We start from the raw sequence: 13,999 nt of genomic DNA, 5'->3' as shown, positions 1-13,999 counted from the left end.
ACAGCGAAGAAGGTTACCTCGGATTACAACAGGAATCATATAGGCGAATGGGCTGAGGAGTGGCAGATGGAGTTTAATTCAGATAAATGCAAAGTGCTGCATTTTGAAAAGGCAAATCAGAGCAGGATTTGTGCACTTATAAGGTCGTGGGGAGTGTTGCTGAACAAAGAGACCTTGGAGAGCAGATTCATAGTTCCTTGAAAGTGGAGTTGCAGGTAGATAGGATAGCGAATATGACGTTTGCTAATGCTTTCCTTTATTGGTCAGAGGATTTAGTACTGGAGTTGGGAGGTCATGTTGAGGCTGCGCAGGACATTGGTTAGGCCACTTTTAGAATATTGTGGTCTCCTTCCTATTGGAAACTCTGGTCTCCTTCCTATCGGAAACATGTTGAGAGACCTGAAAGGGTTCAGAAAGAAGTTACAAGGGTGTTGTCAGGCTTGGAGGATTTGAGCTATAGGGAGAGGCTGAATAGGCTAGGGCTGTATTCCCTGGAGCACTGGAAGCGGAGGGGTGACCTTATAGAGGGTTATAAAATCATGAGGGACATGGATAGGGTAAATAGACAAGTTCATCACCCTGGGGTGGGTGGAGTCCAGAAGAAGAGGGCATAGATTAGGGTGAGAGAGGAAGATATAAAAGAGACCTAACGGGCAACTTTTTTACGCAGAGGGTGGTGCGCGTATGGAATGAGCTGCCCGAGGAAGTGGTGGAAGCTGTTACAATTACAAGGCATCGGATTGGGTATGTGAATAGGAAGGGTTGAGAGGGATATGGGGCAAGTGCTAGCAAATGGGTACAGATTATATTAGGATATCTGGTCAGCATGTACGAGTTGGACCAAAGGGTCTGTTTCCATGCTGTACATCTCTGACTCTATTTACTTAAAGAGTTACTCCCCATGACCTTTAACACTTCTCACTTTTCATGCAACCATCTAATGTGGCATGAAGTTTATAGATCATTTACAGGTGGCCAGAACACCAAATACAAAATTTCAACTGGGGCCAACTACGTTCTTATATAAGTTAATAGCTTTAGCACTGCATCCTCCTACAAACTGAATCAAGCGCTGTATTCCATTTTTAATGGAAATGCAAAGTTCCTTTGCTTGCGCTTTCATGTATGAATTGCTTGAAGTTCATCAATAGCATCTGACATCTTGACACGTTCTTCCCCCTTTCACTCAAAAGGTGGTTTAAGCTTTCGTTAAAAAAAAAAGTAGTTTCAGAATAATCTGAACTTTAGTCACAATTTTGCCAAATATCTTCCTTTTACTTATTCCCCACAGGTCTTGATTCCCTTCCAGAAGCCTGAAATTTCTGCCAATTTGTCAATCCTGTTTTGCCTTTAAATGCCAACACAATTGTGAATGCAATAAATACAAAGGAAATAGAAGATCAGACGACAAAAGTAGTTTTGGGAAAATAAGAGACCGGAAAACTGCTAAAGCCTTTCATGATCTGCCTCATTAATAATAATAATATGTGGAACTGTACAGCGGCAATTCATTCGGCTAGTACCATATCAAAGCAAACTGATACTTCTCAGTAATTGAATAGAACCTTCACAAGGCCTGACTGCTGGTAAATACTGTACAGTCCTATCTCCACAGTTTCAATCCTTGTACCCTCAAATTCATTCTTCTTTGTTATGAATGCATTATGAAATCAGTTCAGTCACTGTGTCCCTTTTGAAATTACCTCATTTTCTGGAAATACAGTTAAAGGAGATGGATTCTTGCTGACAGCTGGTATCAGAGTTTCTGCTGTTGATGCTCTACTTCGCTTTTTCAGTGGTTTACATGCATCAGAGAGTTTGCTTATATCTGAAAAGGTGCATGAAAACAACATTTGATACAATGGCTTATTGAAAAAAAGAAAACATTTTGCAAGTGCAACTTCACATTTCAGAGTATCAATTGAAATGCATATTAAAATAGAATCATAGGGATGTACAACACAGAAACAGACCCTTCGATTCAACTCATCCATGCCGACCAGATCTCCCAACCCAATCGCGTCTCACCTGCCAGCACCCATACTATATTCCTTTAAACCTTTCCTATTCATAAACCCATTTTTATGCTTTTTAAATGTTGCAATTATTCTAGCGTCCACCACTTCCTCTGGCAGCCCATTCCACACACGCACCAATCTCTGCATGAAAAAGTTTCCTCCGAGGTGTCTTTTATATCTTTTCCCCCTCACCCTAAATCTATGCCCTTTAGTTCTGGAATCCTCCACCCCAGGGTAAAGACTTCGCCTATTTATCCTATCCATGCCCCATATAATTTAATAAACCTTCATAAAGGTCACCCCTTAGCCTCCGTCACTCCAAGGAAAACAGCCCTGACCTGTTCAGACTCGCCCTCTAGCTCAAATCCTCCAATTCTGGCAACATCCTTGCAAATCCTTTCTGAACCCTTTCAAGTTTCACGACATCCGTCCGAAAGGAAGGAGACCAGAATTGCACGCAATATTCCAACAGTGGCCTAACCAATGTCCTGTACAGCTGCATCATGACTTCCCAACTCCTGTACTCAATTTTCTAATTCTCTGACCAATAAAGGAAAGCATACCAAATGGCTTTCTCCACTTTCCTATCAACCTGTGACTCTATTTGCAAGGAGCTATGAACCTGCACTCCAAGGTCTCTTGGTTCAGCAACACTCCCTCGGACCTTACTATTAAGTGTATAAAGCCTGCAAGATTTGCTTTCCCAAAATGCAGCACCTCGCATTTATCTAAATTAAACTCCATCTGCCACTCCTCAGTCCACTGGCTCATCTGAACAAGACCTCGTTGTAATCGGAGGTAATCTTCTTCGCTATCCACTGCACCCCCAGTTTTGGTGTCATCTGCAGACTTGCTATCTATCCCTCTTATGTTCGCATTCAAATCATTTATATAAATGATAACAAGCAGTCGACCCAGCACCAATCCTTGTGACACACCACTGGTCACAGGCCTCCAATCTGAAAAACAGCCCTCCTCTACCACCCTCTGTCTTCTACCTTTGAGCCAGTTCTGTATCCAAATGGCTAGTTCCCCCTGTATTCCATGATATTTAACCTTGCTAACCAGTCTCCCAAGGAGAACCTTGTTGAACAAAAGAGTCATCAAAAGAGTCCTAACAGAATTAAATTGAGAGTTAAATCGTTACCTGACTGGCTGTTTCGGGATGCATTAGTAACACAAGATGTTTCTCCAGTTTCAACACCATCACCTCCACATCCCTCTGCCTGGTCAGCATCGTTTAACTCATACTGTCCATAAAAGATAAAAACCACTTAAATATTTGTGCATCAAAGGAGAACATTTTAATACATATCTTGCCATCTGCTAATTCATTATCTGTGGATCTGCGTACTCATAGGGTTGGCCCTCAAGCCTACCATTTTGCTTTCTCATGGACTTGTCTGGTCTGATCAAGTAGTTGTTCATGTTATGTGGGAGCAGTGAGAAGACCATGTCCCTATTCCCCATGGATAATAAGAATATGGTGTACATGAGAAAAAAAGTGTTAGCAAGTACACAAGACCTACTACAATCTTTGAAAGCAGCAAGTTGAACGCAGAATATTCTGATATTAACATAAAAATTCTACTGCATAAATCATTCAGGTGGTCCATGTTAATATCGTTTCCAGCATTCAGATATAGATGCAAACGCGAGAACTGAGGAACTGGCTCTCAAACAAAATGATCTAGCAAGAGTTCCCCAGCCACTTCACTTCATTTCAGTTTACCAAAGCAAACAGCACAATTATTGAGCACTGGCATCCAAATTTAAAGACTTGAATGACCATTAAATCTGATTGACCTCTTTGCTTCCTATGAAAAGATACTCAAGATATTTTTGGCACGTCATTTTCTTGTTTGGCATGCTTGTGTTGGCTAACAATTCAGAGAAAGTATCATGCAAATTCAAGGAAAGGCAGAGTGTTCTCTTAGTTAGGTGGACCTCTGAAAAATGTGCCAGTAAAAGAAAAGGCCTTAACAGCACCAAAATTTGTAGAAACAAAAGTGATACAAAGCTAAAGGTAATTTTGGATCAACTATCTATACATGCTTCTTCGAAGTTACTCAGGAACAATACAAACAGTGATGGCAAAGGCATACATTTGAGAGGCTGCATTAAATGCTGTGAACTGGGATAAGGGAGGAAAAAATTAGCACTAATTTATAATTTAGAACGGAAATGCATTCAGAGCTTGTTTGTATTTTAGGAATCAACTTTAACAAAACAAAACCTGCCACAAGCATCAGTATTGCTGATGCAATAAAAGTCAGAAAATTGCAGAAAAATAAGCACAGCTTCCCCTCACATGACTACATTCAATTTATTTTGATTTTCACAATCTACCTTGCTGATTTCTGAACACAAGGTTAGCAATAAATGGAAGCTTAGTTTTATGTTGTGGGGATAATTTTTGAGAAGTTGATTCACATAGGTGGACGACACCCAAAAAAAGAAACCAAGGTAGATCAGGCAGTACCAACTAAGCAACACTGAACTCTGGTTTGAAAAATCTAAAATCTTGGGGCGGCACGGTGGCACAGTGGTTAGCACTGCTGCCTCACAGCGCCAGAGACCCGGGTTCAATTCCCGCCTCAGGCGACTGACTGTGTGGAGTTTGCACGTTCTTCCCGTGTGGGTTTCGCTTCGGCGGGTCGGTGTGGACTTGTTGGGCCGAAGGGCCTGTTTCCACACTGTAATCTAATCTAATCTAATCTAAAGGCTACAGAGAAGAGTGAAAGCTCCAGTTTTCGATTGCTGGGGTCAAACATCAATTACACATCGGAAATCAAGACAAACCTCGAATGAAAGAACAGCTTTTTGAATGTTACTGCAAGTTACACAAAATTTCAGTGAACACCCGCTCATGTTATTTCAGGAAAGAGGCTAAGGAAAAAAAAGTAATTCTCAACCAGTTTCATCAAAGTCAAGTTCTAATTTGTTCAGGAGTACAAGTTATGCAGGAAAACCTCTGACCTGAGAGCAATGTCTATGCTTTGCAGGTCTGGATCTTATGGAAGGCATGAGTTATTCAGAGAAAAGTAGTGTTCTAAATAAAAAACATGGTTCTTGGGAGTAATAATAGCATTTTGGTGGCTGATTAAGACAATAAAAAGAATTGGTAAAGTTGCTTCTGTTGTTAGCAAACATTTTCCAGTTGAATTTTGGGCTCAATGAAATGAAGTATGTGAGGAATGCAACACTTCAGCAAAAATACATGCACACAGGAGGGAATTTTAACCCTAAAACAGCAAGTAACTTATTATTTGACACTCCACCCACACCATTTGTCTGATCTTTTGATCTCTCTGCCCAAAACTTCTGTCTGTTTCCCTCTCACTTCACCTAATAAAGGGGCTACGCTCCAAAAGCTTGTGATTTCAAATAAACCTGTTGGACTATAAACTGGTGTCCCATGATTTCTGACTTTATCCTTCCCAGTCCAACACCAGCACTCCACGTCACAGATTTAATCAGACTGGAGTGATTATGATTTTATTACTCCAGTCACAGAGATCTACAGCAAGCAAACAGATCCTTTGGTCCAACTCATCCATGTGGACCAGACATCCCTCTAAACACTTCCTATTCATATACCCATCATGATGCCTTTTAAATGTTTCAATTGTACAACTTCCTCCTGGCAGCTCTTTCCATACAGGTATCACCCACAGCTCAAAAGGTTGCCCCTTCGGTCTTTTTCAAATCTTTTGCCCTCACCCTAAACCCATGCCCTTAGTCTGTGCTGCTTTGAGTTTTGGAGTCTATGAGCTTAGTTTCAATGTCTATCAATGTAATAATAAAGCTAATTCTATTTACCATGCAGAGCAAGAAAAAACAAGTGTTCAATTCACCATATTATACCCATATACCAGATTAACAAGGATTGGCTGTTGGGCTCTTCTGTTGCATTTTCCAAGAGAGATCCTTATTAATTACTTTTCAGACACCTTGCGATTTGCTTCAACTCAGCAGGTTGGCAAGTCTGATCTGAGCATGTCGAGCAACTAAACTAGCACAGCAACATCTGCATTACTCCAGATTTATTTATAATCCTTCACTTTCCTAAAATGGACTGAGCAAATGCACATTCTGCACAAGAAATTTTGCAGGTGAAGTGTAAACAACAGAACCTTGTCATCTATGTAGTAGTTTCGCTTCAATCTCTTGCTGGTGCCAATTCGGTCTGGAGAGTCCTCCCTGTAATCTATTATTTTCCTTGATAGTCTTCTTTGCCTAGTTGATTCTGAGCTAACTGTAAAGGAAACAAAGAACAGTTAACAATCACTTAGGTACCAACCTTATCCTAAGTGAAAGCGAAGGGTTCAATCACCAATTCACACTTCAGTATAACTTGTAGTATGACTTGCCAATGTCAGAGCTGCCATCTTTTTGGATAAGGTATTAAACTGGATGGCCTGTCCAATTATTCAGGCAAACTTAAAAATACTCCATGCTATTAATGAAACAGCAAAGTTCACTTGATGTCCTGATCATCATTTCCCCATCTTGTTAGACCATTTTAATGCTTTGCACTGGTAACTGTTTTAAAGTTCAAATCATCTTGCTGTTTGTGTCCCCTTGCCTCAACATAAATGAGTTGCTGCTTTATTTGTACAATTAAGTGCAATAATTGATTGTGCAGTACTTTGGGATGCACTGAGGAGGACGTAAACTATTTCCTCATGTGAAACAGATTTAATGAGCAAGCTACTGAAATAGGATGGCTAAGTATTTGATTTTGGGCATGATCCTAACCTGCCACACATCAATGACCTTTAAATGTAACAACTTCCAATTATAACAGATCTGCATTTTGACTCCCATGAATAGCAATCTGACTTCAGAGATCCAGTGGTATTTGTTATGGACTCGACCAAACCCTCTCAAAATATATTAAGATAGCCTAAACGCCAACTTTTTTTAATTTTTAAAGGCAAGTGTATGGCGTTTGGTTCCAGATGTAATTCAAAGATCACACTACCTGGCTTGAAACAAAACACACTTTTATATTACAGTTAAAAGTAAAGAAAAAAATTGAAATAACTTAACCATATTGGAAAACTTAAATTAATAGATTATTTAATGACTAAAACATCAACAATTCCAAAATAGTAGCATCCCATTAACACACTCTCGGCAGAAACAAATAGAGTAAAACAGATGGTCTCACATGCAATGTTTCTCCAGTACAGGAGGAAAGAACATCAAAAGAAAATTCTGTAGAGAGAGAGAACATAAGCATTTTGCAGGGAGACATGAAGGATAACTTTCAAACTCCATCAGCTATTGAAAGTTAAAATAAAAAAATCTGTGGGAGCTTGACCCCACTCCTTCATGCTAATTCTATTGTTCCAACTTCTTCAAAGAAAATCTCAAGCTGCTTAGTTGAGTGACTTGGAACAGACCACTCTTCATCGCTGTCTCAGTGTCTCCACATAAAGAAAACAAGACAAAATACACCTCTTAAAGCCGGTGTCGTCACACATTGCAGCCCCAATGTTCATGCTAAAAAACTAAGTGCAGTCCATCTGAACATCTTTTTAAAAAAAATTTCATAGGACTTTGACATTTTAACAATAGTGTGGCAAAGTGTTTTTGCATGTCTACCTTGTAAAGAGCATTCATGATGTCATATGCTTCAATCAAATCATCTGTCACTCATTCAAACTCAAATAGAAACAGGTTTAGGTAGTCCAACCCACTGTTATAAGACAAGCCAGGTACCAATCAAGTAAACTTCCTTGAATTTGAATTAGTTTTCCTGTCACATGTACTCTAATGAGTACAGTGAAAAGTTGATAAGTCACCACTTACAGCGCCATCTTGGGGATAAAGGGTCCTAGGTCTAGCTTCTTCAGTTACAAGATGAGTGACAATGTCACAATGTCACCAACACACAGTAGAGTACAGAGTACCCAGGCATAAGCCTTAGTTACAGAAGAGAGTTGAAGAAAATAGAAGTTACATTACAGCAGTACACTGTACCACAGGTCAGAAAAACAAGAAGCAAGTTAAAAAGAAAACCATCACAGTCTCTCTCCAAGGGCTCGCCACAGCAGCCCAGCCCAGAAGGCCTCCATGTGGTCTGACCGCTGGCTGCCACCACACTCCACGCTTGGCTGCTCATTGCTGGCATCCCTGCTCCAGGCGGCCGACCATGTGCTGGGGGCTGGAAACAGGTGTCAAAGGCAGAGGGAAGGGAGGAAAAGCAAGAGAAAACAAAACCAAAACGAACAGGCAAAGCAGAAAATCTCTGGCAGGAGTGTCCAACTCCACTAACATATGACTGCTTCTGAATCACCTTCAAAGCGGTTTACGTCTTTCTGCACATAAGGAAGTCAAAACTGCTGAAACGTTGTTTCACCAAAGTCCTATATTATAATATTTATTTATTTATAATATTTATAAATTATAAATTATAATATTTATACTTTTATGTTCAATTTCTAACAGCTTCCGAGATTACATGCTACATCTACAGACCAACTTTGTGACTCTCACACCAGAACACCGAAATTCCTGTGCACCTTAGAATTCTGCATTTGGTCTACATGCTTTCTCATTTTTCTTACCAAATTCAAGTTACATTTTCCCATATTACATTCCATCTGCCAGATTATTGCTAGTTCACTCAACCTATCTATATCTATCTGCTACTTCCTAATGTCTTCTTCACAATATACTATTTCACTTACCTTGATGTTGTCTACCAAGCCTTCACTCCCTCACCCAAATTGTAAAACAAAAAAAAAGGGCCTAACCACTGCGCGACTCCAATTGTTGTATCCTTCATGTTGAGAATAACCTCCATAGTATCATGTGGCACTATCATGTGCTAAATGGGACAGGCTTCAAACAGACCTACAAACATAATCAAGAATGAGCAGCCATGAAGCAATGTGGTTCATTAACAGTAGCAGAACTGTTCTCCATCACAGTCTGCAACCTCATGGCTTGGCAGATCCCCCAGTTGGGGGAGGTCGTGGCCTAGTGGTATTACTACTGTACTATTAATCCAGAGAACGAGATAAGGTTCTGCGAACCCAAGTTCAAATTCTTCTGTGGCTGATGGTGGAATTTGATTTTTTAAAAAATTCTAGAATTAAGAGTATGAATCCATTGTTGGAAAAAAAATCCATCTGGTTCACAAACATTCTTCACAGAAGCAAACAGCCATCCTTACCTGATCTGATCTGGATATAACTCCTCATGCCCAGAAGTGGGGATAGGGGGAGCTATAACCTTTCTTAAGTAATGGCACCAGCTGTGGCTATTAATGATAATATTTCAGCAAGGGGCCCTAGCTTCTCCATGTTCTGGGAAACACCTGAGCAGATGTGGGGGTAGACAGGGAGGGATAGCTGGAGAGAGTAGCAGAATGGTGAGGTGGTGATAGGTGAACCTGGTTGGTTAATGGAAGGGATGAATCTGCTTGGTAGCGGGAAAGAAGGCTCAGTAGGTGGAATGGAAAGGAGAAGGCATGGCTGGAAAGGGAGCCGGTGAATTGGTGGGTAAGTTATTTGAAACTGAAGTACTCAATGTAAATCCTCCAGACTGTCAGCTGCTCAGTTGGAAGAGAAAGTGTTGCTCCTCCAATTTGCTGTCTGATGCACCACGCTAATGGAGGAGGCTGAGGATTATGATGTCAAAGCAGAAGTGGGATTGAAGTGAGCGGTGACCCGGGAGGTCAGGCTGGCCATTTCAGGCCTGGTGAAGAAGCTTGGCCAAACAGTCACCTAGTCTACCATTGGGTCTCAATGATGTAGAGAAGACCACAATCGGGAGCACCAGATGCAGGTGAACCTCTCACTTGGAAGGACTGTTTGGAGCCCTGGATGGAAGTGAGGGAAGTTGGAGATGGGCAGGTGTTGTACTTGATTTGCGTTCTGCCAGAGCCACTCAGCTCTTGGCCTCATTACAGCCTTGGTTCAAACATAAACAAAAGAGCTGAATTCCAGAGGTAGGCTGAGAGTAACAGTCCTTGACATTAAGGTTGTATTCAACCAAGTGTGGCATTAAGAAGCCCTGGAAAAACTGAAATCAATGGGTATTGGAGGCAAACTCTCCGATGGTTGGAATCACACCTGACACAGGGAAAGATGGTCGTGGTTGTTGGAGGTCAGTTATTTCACCTCCAGGACATGTCTGCAGGAGTTCCTCAGGACAGTGTCCTAGGCTCAACCATCTTCTGCGAATTCAACGACGTTCCCATCAAAAGGCCAGAAGTGGGGATGTTTGCCAATGATTGCACAACATTCAGTACCATTTGGTGAGTCCTCAGATACTGAAGCAGTCCATATTCAAATGCAACAAGATCTGGACAATACCCAGGCTTGGGGTAACACTTGCACCAACCAATACCAGGCTATGAACACCACCAATATAAGACAACTTAACCACCACCTTTTAACATTTGATGGTGTTACTATCACAAAAAAAAACACATTCTGGAGATGATAGTTGACTAGAAACTCAACTGGACTCATCACGTAAACACAGTGGTTCCAAGAGCAGGTCTGAGGCTAGGAATACTGTGATGAGTAACTCACCCCCTGACTCCACAGATCAGATGCATCTACAAGGCACACGTCAGGATCGTGATGGTATACTTGCCACCCGACTAGAAGGGCAGCTCCAACAACACTCAAGAAGCAGGACAAAGCACCCCACTTTATTGGTGCCACACACACAAGCATCCACTCCCTCCACCACTGATGCTCAGTAGCAGCAGTGTGTCTTGTGTACTGCCTACAAGATGCACTGCACAAATTCCCCAAAGATCCTCAGACAATACCTTCCAAACCCACAACCATTCCAACCTGGAAGGACAAGAGCAGCAGATATACCACCTTCAACTTGCCCTCCATCATCACTCATCATCCTGACTTGGAAATATATCACCGTTCCTTCACTGTCACTGGGTTAAATTCATGGAATTCCCTCCCTAATGGCATTGTGGGTCAACCCGCAGGAGGTGGACTGCCATCTTCCCAAAGGCAACTAGGGATAGGTAATAAATGCTGGCCAGCCAGTGACACCCACATCCCACAAAACGATAAGACAAAATCCTGCCATACATAGAACCATTTACCAATTCTTTGTTTCCTGCCAGTCAGCCAATTATTTATCCATACGAATACATTATACCCTACACATGGCTCTTATTGTCCTTTGATATGGTACCTTCTCAAATGACTTCTGAATATGCAAGTGCAATATGGCTACAGGCTCCTCTATCCTCAACGCACATTAATCCTTCAAAAGTTAATCGTGGTTAACATGATTTCCATTTGCAAAATCATACGGACTCTTCCCGATTACGTTGAGTTTTTCTAAGTATGCATTTAACATATATTTAAACAATGAACTTGAACATCTTCACCATAACAAATGCAAACCTAATTGGCCGATAGTTTCCTACCTCCCTTCTTTAAAAGGGGAAAACCTGAAAATACCAGCAAAAGCAAAACTGTGAACTAATCTATATTTACATGCAATGGGTCACTTTTTGGAAATTATTCTTTCCTGGGAGCTATCGTCCCAAACCAGGAACATTGAGCTCAACTTAGGATACATTGGCTGGTACCATAGTTTCTTTGTCCAATTCTTTTCCTGCAAATGTTATGGTTCCTCCGTCAATTTGTGGCCTCTGGCATGGACTTCCAGCCCTGGCGCAGCTGCCTCCTCTCATCACAGACTCCTGGTGATGTGACCTCCCGACCTGACGCAGCAGCCTCGCAGCATGGCTTGTCAGCACCCCCCCAAATGGCCTGCTACAGTGACCTCCTGGCATGAGGTCCATGGCCCAGTCTAGTGGTCTGAAGCCCCATTATGCTCAAGGTAAAGCCCAGAATGTTCTGGAGCCAGAGTCCAGTGTGGACTGGAAACTAGTTGCCAGCTTGGCCTATTGTTCTCAAAGTTTATTTTTGCGATGCTGGACATTTTATTTCTCCATTGTTTAAAATTTGTAACTAAACAAGCTGTACCTAGGTACATTTGTAACTAAGTTGGGCTGTAACAGGCGATGTATAAACTTTTTACTGTACTCATTGAGTATATGACAACAAAAGCTAATTCTGATTCTCTGAAGTGACTATTATTCAAGTTAAGAGCAATTTGTCCCAGAGCAAATATAGGAAGGAAAGCAGTTGTGTGTGCAACTGCAAACCAGGATGAGAGAGAGAGAAGGCAAGAGAATAAAAGGCTTCATGCACTGAAACATTCATCTCCAAAAGAAACTCAAGTGGACTCAGCACATGAACAGAATGGCTCCAACAGCAGGTCAGAGGCTAGGAATACTACGGCGAGTAAATACATCTCTTGACTTCCCAAAGCCTGTCCACCATCTACACGGCACAAGTCAGGAGTGTGATGAAATACTATCCACTTGCTTGGATGGGTGTGGCTCCAACAACACTCAAAAAGCTCAATACCATCCAAGACAAAGCAGCCTGCCTAGCAATACATTCACTCCCTCCACCACTGACACTCGGTAATAGCAGTATGTACTTACAATATGCACTGCAGAAATTCACCAAAGATCCTTCGACAGCATGTTCCAAACTTACAATCACTTCCATCTAGAATGACAAGGGCAGCAGATACAAGGGAACACAACCACCTGCAAGTTTTCCTCCAAGCCACTCATCATCCTACTCTGGAAGTATACTGCTGTTCCTTCACCATCGCTGCGTCAAAATCCTGGAATGCTATCCCTCAGGGCATGGTGGGTCAACCTGCAGCACACAGACTGCAGCAATCCAAGGCGGCAGCTCACCACCACCTTTTCAAGGATAATTAGGAATGGGCAATAAATGTTGGCCAGCCAGCGATGTCCACACCCCACAAGTGAAAAACAAAATATAGGAGAGCAGACCAAGTCAGATGATATCACTTACCTGTTCTTGACTGGTTTTGAGCAATTGAATCAAATTGTTTGTGACTTGTTCACATTAAGGCAAGTGAATGCTTATTTGTTTTCTAGTGGAGTCACTAGTTTTTAGAGGTCTCAATTTTACTTTGAAAAGCTCAGTTGTGAATTAGACTATTCAGAGTAAAATAGAATATCACAACACATCAGTGGTTAAGAGGAAAAGTTTTAAAAAAAAAGGTACCCAGAAACTAGCATTTCATTGTAACTGAGCTTCGTCGAAGAAAAGTAAGATTTGATGAATGCAATTGCCTTCTATACATCAGTGATACAAATAGTAGAGAGGAATCTAATGTATTCTTCTTCTGCAAAACATTACTAACCCTTAGCGGTTTGGCATGAGTTTCAGGGTCATCAGGTGAGCCATATTGATGGAAATGGGCAGTCACTGTGATTCTTGTGCAGTCTTGTGATAAAAGCTGTCTTGAGATGGGCACTCAGTGACAGACCAGGATACAATCCTGAGGGCAGGCTTACAGACCTTAACTGTCTGCTAATGATAAGTTTCGGAGGGAAAACACAACTATTAGCGTGGCATGTAGAGGGATTTTCCATCTGCCACATTCCTCACCCCCTCTCACCAAAGCTCCTGCAACTCCCTTCTCTTCCTCAACTCCAATGGTGAGCTGACATTTTAACGGAAGTGGCCCCTCAGTTAATTATCAATCATTCCAGTCAGGGTGCAAGTGCACTTATCACTCTTAATTGAATAAAGAGCCTATCTCCACGACAATGAAGAGGATGCCACAATGAAAATTCAGATGAGTAATTCTTCACCGTAAGGCGTTCGACAAGGTTCCCCATGGGAGACTGATTAGCAAGGTTAGATCTCATGGAATACAGGGAGAACTAGCCATTTGGGTACAGAACTGGCTCAAAGGTAGAAGACAGAGGGTGGTAGTGGAGGGTTGTTTTTCAGACTGGAGGCCTGTGACCAGTGGAGTGCCACAAGGATCAGTGCTGGGCCCTCTACATAAATGATTTGGATGCGAGCATAAGAGGTACAGTTAGTAAGTTTGCAGATGACACCAAAATTGGAGGTGTA

General features: G+C 41.7%; 1 protein-coding gene across 5 annotated transcripts in view; it reads right to left on the bottom strand.

Moving 5' to 3' along the window:
• The window catches only part of nsd2 (nuclear receptor binding SET domain protein 2), a 149,018-nt gene that overhangs the window by 53,418 nt on the left and 81,601 nt on the right, over window positions 1-13,999 (bottom strand). For all 5 annotated transcript variants that reach the window (XM_043711508.1, XM_043711417.1, XM_043711768.1 and 2 more), the window contains exons 8-10: window positions 6,155-6,276; window positions 3,166-3,268; window positions 1,704-1,828 (exon numbers count right to left, since the gene is read on the bottom strand). In XM_043711508.1, coding sequence (XP_043567443.1) covers window positions 1,704-1,828; window positions 3,166-3,268; window positions 6,155-6,276 — 350 coding nt within the window. The remainder of the gene's footprint in view (window positions 1-1,703; window positions 1,829-3,165; window positions 3,269-6,154; window positions 6,277-13,999) is intronic.

The sequence above is a fragment of the Chiloscyllium plagiosum genome, chromosome 1, assembly GCF_004010195.1.
Source record: "Chiloscyllium plagiosum isolate BGI_BamShark_2017 chromosome 1, ASM401019v2, whole genome shotgun sequence".
In the NCBI taxonomy this organism is placed as follows: Eukaryota; Metazoa; Chordata; class Chondrichthyes; order Orectolobiformes; family Hemiscylliidae; genus Chiloscyllium; species Chiloscyllium plagiosum.
Note: the sequence above shows the minus strand (reverse complement) of the source record. Positions and strands in the feature narration are given on the sequence as shown.